The sequence below is a fragment of the Cariama cristata genome, unplaced genomic scaffold, assembly GCF_000690535.1.
Source record: "Cariama cristata isolate BGI_N322 unplaced genomic scaffold, ASM69053v1 scaffold28267, whole genome shotgun sequence".
Taxonomy (NCBI): domain Eukaryota; kingdom Metazoa; phylum Chordata; class Aves; order Cariamiformes; family Cariamidae; genus Cariama; species Cariama cristata.
The window spans coordinates 492-5,893 of record NW_009625355.1 but is presented as its reverse complement, the minus strand read 5'-3'; the positions used below and the strand labels follow the sequence as shown (position 1 = coordinate 5,893).

The 5,402-nt window shown below is 53.4% G+C and overlaps 1 protein-coding gene across 1 annotated transcript in view; it reads right to left on the bottom strand.

Moving 5' to 3' along the window:
• Window positions 1-2,795, bottom strand: part of CEP68 (centrosomal protein 68kDa) — a gene marked incomplete at its 3' end in the record, with an annotated part of 4,934 nt that extends 2,139 nt beyond the window's left edge. The window contains 3 exon segments of the mRNA XM_009703590.1: window positions 477-620; window positions 622-1,932; window positions 2,418-2,795. Coding sequence (XP_009701892.1) covers window positions 477-620; window positions 622-1,932; window positions 2,418-2,795 — 1,833 coding nt within the window.
• Between the last annotated feature and the right edge of the window lie 2,607 nt (window positions 2,796-5,402).

The following is a 5,402-nucleotide window of genomic DNA, read 5'->3' as shown; positions in this document are numbered from 1 at the left end:
AAAAAATTCCCAAAATAACCAGGAAACTCTTCACAGAACCCCCGCCAGTCCTGCCTGGCCTTATTATACCCTTAAGCAAGACCCAGTCTGCGCTGAAGGGCAAGTCCATCCCTGCCGCATTAAACAGTCGGAGCGATGGGGCAGGCAGCAGACCCTGGGTTTGACACCAGCCCGGCCCCAGCCCCAGCCCTTGCCTCTCCCCGGTGCAGCAGCGCTGCAGGACGGGCGGGCTGGGGAAGCCAAGTGCCTCCCTTCCACCCCGCCTCGCCCTGCTGAGCCCCAGGAAAAGCGAGACGGGCTCTCGCTCCATCAGAAGAAATTATCTGCTCCGGTGAGCCCCCCTCCATAAATTACTACCAGCTGCCAGGCACCAAACATCACGCGGAAGGGGAAGCCTTAATTAATTGTGCCATAAATACAGGCACATTTTATGCGAGATCTTCCCATAATAAACTTTATTTCTGGTCTCAGCCTACCTTCACACACTGGGCAAGGGACTCGCTCTTCTGGCCCTTCTTCAGATGCCCCTTGACCCACGGTTCACTTAGGGATGTCCCATCCAACGTGGCCCTGGGACCGGTCGGTAGATGAAGCCCCCGCAGAGGATCCCTATGGATCCGGCCACGGGCCACACGATTCAGCGTTTTCCCAGCTGGGCTTTCGGGAGCGGCAGGGTTGCCACAGCCCAGCACAACCCTCAATATTCCCTCTTTCGTCCTTGCCAACCGCTTCTCCGAAAGGAGCCAGCTCGGAGGAAAGGGGCTGCCTGCTGTTGCTGTGACGTGGAAGGTTACGGTGGTCATGCCCAGGCATCCTTATAGTTAAGGAAAGATTGGACAAAAACTGAGCCAGCCCTTCCAGCTCCCGCAGTCTCGGAGGCAGGGAGAGAAATTCCTCATCACCCTCCCACTCTCTCCTCAGAGGGAGCACTCGCGTTGTAGGTAAAAACGTATTAGTGCTTTTCACCTGCCCGTTGTAGTTTGGGAAGGGGCTCCCTCTGGGACACCAGCGTCTCCCATCTGCAGCAGAGGGGCGAGATGAACCCAGCCCAGCTGACTCTGTCGTTACATCCTTAGCAAAACTTCTAGAAGGACGAGAGGAAACACTCTTTGCAAAGGATGCTTTTGCAAGAGGTAAGGATTCAATGTACGAGCCAGCTCCCGAGCGGCCTCTTTTTCCTGGGGTGGAAAACCTCTCTGCAGAGGCCACGAACCCCCAACGTCCATTTTCTCTGCTTCCCTGAGCCTGCCCACCTTGGCCGTAGATGCTGGTGGACCTCAACGTGCCCTCAGGGGAAACAGAAAAGCTGTCCAAACCTATTCCTGAGTCATGGAGGAAAGGCTCCGGCATTTTTCCCAGCTTGTATCTTGGCTTCAGCGGATAAGCATAATCCAGCAAGTCCTCATACTCTTTATTGGGGTTCCAGTGGGGTGAGTGACGGTCCGGAGACGGGGGTAACGAGTCCGGTATGGCACAGGCCCAGTAATCAGCTTGGTAGGACGACATCTCTCTGACGCGCTCCACGGTGGTGCGGTCATCAAGCAGAGGACGGAAGGGCTTGCGCGCCCGTGGTGCCCGGTCTTCTGCTGCACCCCACCGACAGCACAGGTCCCGGGCAGCGGTGGCCGTCGGAGAAGACACATCCATGCTGGCCAGTAAGCTTCGGGACGGCTCTTCGGAGAGGATGTTTTCTTCTGAAGACAGAGTGGAGAAGCTCAGTGCGGAGCGGCTCCGGAGGGCGCTTTCGGGGCTGGGGGTGCTTTGGGGCCGTAGGAGCTCCGGGGTGGAGGAAAATGGGGATTCAGGTCCCAGCCTTTGGCTCCGCCGGCCGGCACGGGCATCGTGGCAGCTGCCAGCAAGGATGCTCTCCTCCGCAGAGCTGCACTGGCTGAGAGGGCTGGATGCTGGCTCCCAACAGCCTGATGCCTTCACCTGCTCGAGAACGGGGGGAAAAAAGGAAAGGGAGAAGAGAGTGAGAGACACAAAATGAAGCACAGCATCCAGACAAAAGGCTCCTTTGTGCCGGGACGTGGAGATAAAAGGCCAGCCCTGGACCCGCTGTGAAGAGAGGCTGGAAGGGGAACTCTGTTCTGTCTGTGGGACGGCACACAGCCACCCCGAGCCCGGAGCGGGGCTGGTTTGTAAGGGAAGGCATCCCGAGGGCTTGGGAAGCTGCACGAGTCATTCGGCAGCAGGAGACACTTATTTAAGGAGCCCCGTCCCCAGTGACTTTCCAGGTCCGCGGCAGCAATACGGGAACAGAGGCAAGGGCTTAGGTGTGGGAGCCAAGCCCTTCCCCGCGGCACAGCTTAGCCCAGGGATGAAAGCCCCTGCTAGGCCAGCCCAGGCAAACAAGTCCCCACCTTGCCTGGGACCTCCCGGTGATGCAGCAACACCGGTACGTACAACCCTCTCACCTGCTGCTCTGCTGAGGAGCGGAACCGGTGGCTAACACGACGAGGCACATCGCCGCTGTCGGCAGCTCTACAAATTAACGTCTCCGAGAGGTTTGCTCTTGCTCTAAGAAATCTGGATGTGGATGCTGAAGATGCTTCTGGGCGGTAGCTTGAGCCTCCCGGGGTAGCACCAGTGGCCAAGTGACTGCGTCCACTCAATGCCACACTCTCCGTCCCTTGCGGGCAGGGCTTGGCTTCCTCTGCCCCTAAAAGCCGGTGCAGGCTGTCCACTAGCTCTGGGTAGTCCATCTCCACCTCTGCACCGTCCCACCTACCATCGTCCTCGGCCTTCCCGCTCAGTGAGGCTTCAGAAAGTGATTTTCCCACATCCACGGCCATCGGGACAGAACTTCTTCTGCAAGACGATGCCAAGCCTCGGGCTCTCTGAAATACACAACACATAGCAGCGACTTGCCGTTCCCCATCGTCCCCACACCAAGTAAAGAAACTTGGGTATGTCTAATAACGAAGAGCTTAGGCATGTTCTGGGTCAGACCCCAAAAATCATAAAGTCGCATCTCAGTGCGTCAAGTGGGAACAGAGGAAAGAACAAACCACCGCAGCTCAGCAGCGTTTTCTAGTTTGGAGGAGATGACATAGAGGAAAATCTACTTATACGTAAATGGCAAACTCAAAAAGGAATAACAAAAAAAGGAGGAAAGAAAGTATTCCCAAACAATACTCGGAAGAGGGAAACAAGCTGATACTCACACCCTCCGTCAGTTCTTTTGTCGCAATCTCGTTTTACGATCCACCCCTCTGGCGACCGGGGTTTTCCCACGGGCAGAGCCCATGGACACGGACAAAGAGCGGCGGGCCGACGCGCGGGGTCTCCAGGGGAGACCGAATCCCTGGCACAACCCATGGCAGGCTCCGCAGCTGCCTTCCCCCTCCCCGAGAGCCGGCAGCCCCTGCAACTGCCCGGCCGCTATATTCAGCACAGCAGCAGCTGCGGAGAGAGCGAGTAAAGCCTGGCCTCTCCCAGCCCTCCACGCAAGCCACGTCCCTCTGCCCACACCTGGACTCACCCCCTTCATCGCTTAAGTTGCTACCAAACGCAACCCTACGCACATCACGTTATCCTAAAATCGACAGTATTGCTCTCTTTTTTCCCCCTAAAGAAGTTGTATACCCAAACAAAAAGTCATGGTAATTGCAATAAACGTGATTGATAAACCTAGCCCTGCTAAATTCCATACATATTATACAACAACGTATCATTAAAATATATGTACGCGTACATATCTTGTTTAACAGAAGGTAGCTTTCTGATGCTAACAGAAAGAGTATGCCAAACCGCTCACGAACCCACGCGTGTTTCCCACTCGGCGTGTGTGCGATTTCGTCAGGCCTCCATCACACAGATTTTTAAGGCAGGGTCTCCTGAGCCCCCGGAGGCAGCCCCGTCACCTGCCAGCCTTCACCCACTCCCACCCACTCCCTCTGAATTAGTTTTGTTTAGACGGTCAGGCGAGCAAGTGTTAGCAAACCGAACGCCAAATCCAACTGACAGGTGATTTAAATGCCTGGAAAATCCCCTGAGATATATATGTTTACCGGCTTTGACAGCCAGGGCCTTGGCCGCAAGGAGAAACAATGCTCGCTGGCTGGATTCCTCCTCTTCCAACCAAAACCTAATGAGTAAAAAGCTGCTGGGGTAAAAAAAATCCTAAGGTACCACATATTAAATTCCAGGATCCATTTCAGCGCCTAAAGGCCTCCTTCAAATTCACCATTTTGGGCGCTTCCCTCCATGACAAGCAGCAGGCGATTAGCAGGGAACGTCAGTAATTATCACGACATGAACGGGCACCTCACCGGCTCCGATCCCTCCTTGCATGTACTGGCAGCGCTGTATGTCCAAAAATGATCCAGTAAATAGAAATCTTTGTGCAGAGAGGAGGGTGCTGGACATAAATGCCTTGACAATCAGTTCTGTTGTTAGGTAGTGATTTTAAAAAATACATAAAAGAAAGAAAAGCTTAACAAGGCATCAAAGCAGACTTTAAAGTTTTAAATTTACTTAATTAATGACCGACCTTGGCACCTCTTTATTTTTAAGAAGATGCCACGTTAAATTCAAAGCGACGTTGGACAGCATTACCTCCATCAGATTTTGTGCCTTGAGTCATGTGGCAGTCAGCCCAGTAAAAACAACTGTAAAAACCATCCATAAGCTTGACCTTAGATCTGAAAAGCATGTGTTAAGCAACATTCAAAAAAATTGTAGGTCACAACCCATCTATTATTTTTGTAACTGTATGCAGGAGCGCAAAGGTTGAGCTGTTCTGAACTTCCAAGACTATCTGTTGATCTTACGGATGCAGCACGCGGGGACACACATTTCTTTGATGCCACCAGTCTTTAAAAAAAGAGCAAGTGCTGGTTCACAGGTTCATTAAAGCTCCAGAAGCTAATTGGAAGCTAAAGAGAAACTAGGAAACCTGCCAAGACGCACAAGTGAGAGTAAATCTGCTCATTTCAGAATTTGTAAGGATCTTCAAAGGGACACCAGAGATCCCACCGCATTTTCAAAAGTCTTTACTTCAGGCAGCCCACTTCTGTTAATTTTGGGGGGAGCCGGACACCCAGCCACCCCGGGACACAAACTGGACGGGGAAGCCGCACACATCCCGCACACCAAACCATCGGGCACAAAGTCGTACTTAAACCCACAGTGAAAACGCTAATGCCACGAAGTGCGACTCCCAACTACAAGAGCATCCAGAAAAGAAGGTTTCTCACCATTTTCCGACAAAACCACAAACATTCAGAGGTCAGGTTGCCAGTGGCGCCGATGCACCAAGATCAACGTTCCCGACGGGAAGAAGCAAGCCCAACTCCTCGGGGAGGGCGGACACGGCTCTGATGAGGGACGTACGACCACAGCTTTGGGCACGGCGGAAACTTTCCACTGGCCTTAAAACCACAGGAAAACTGCCAGAA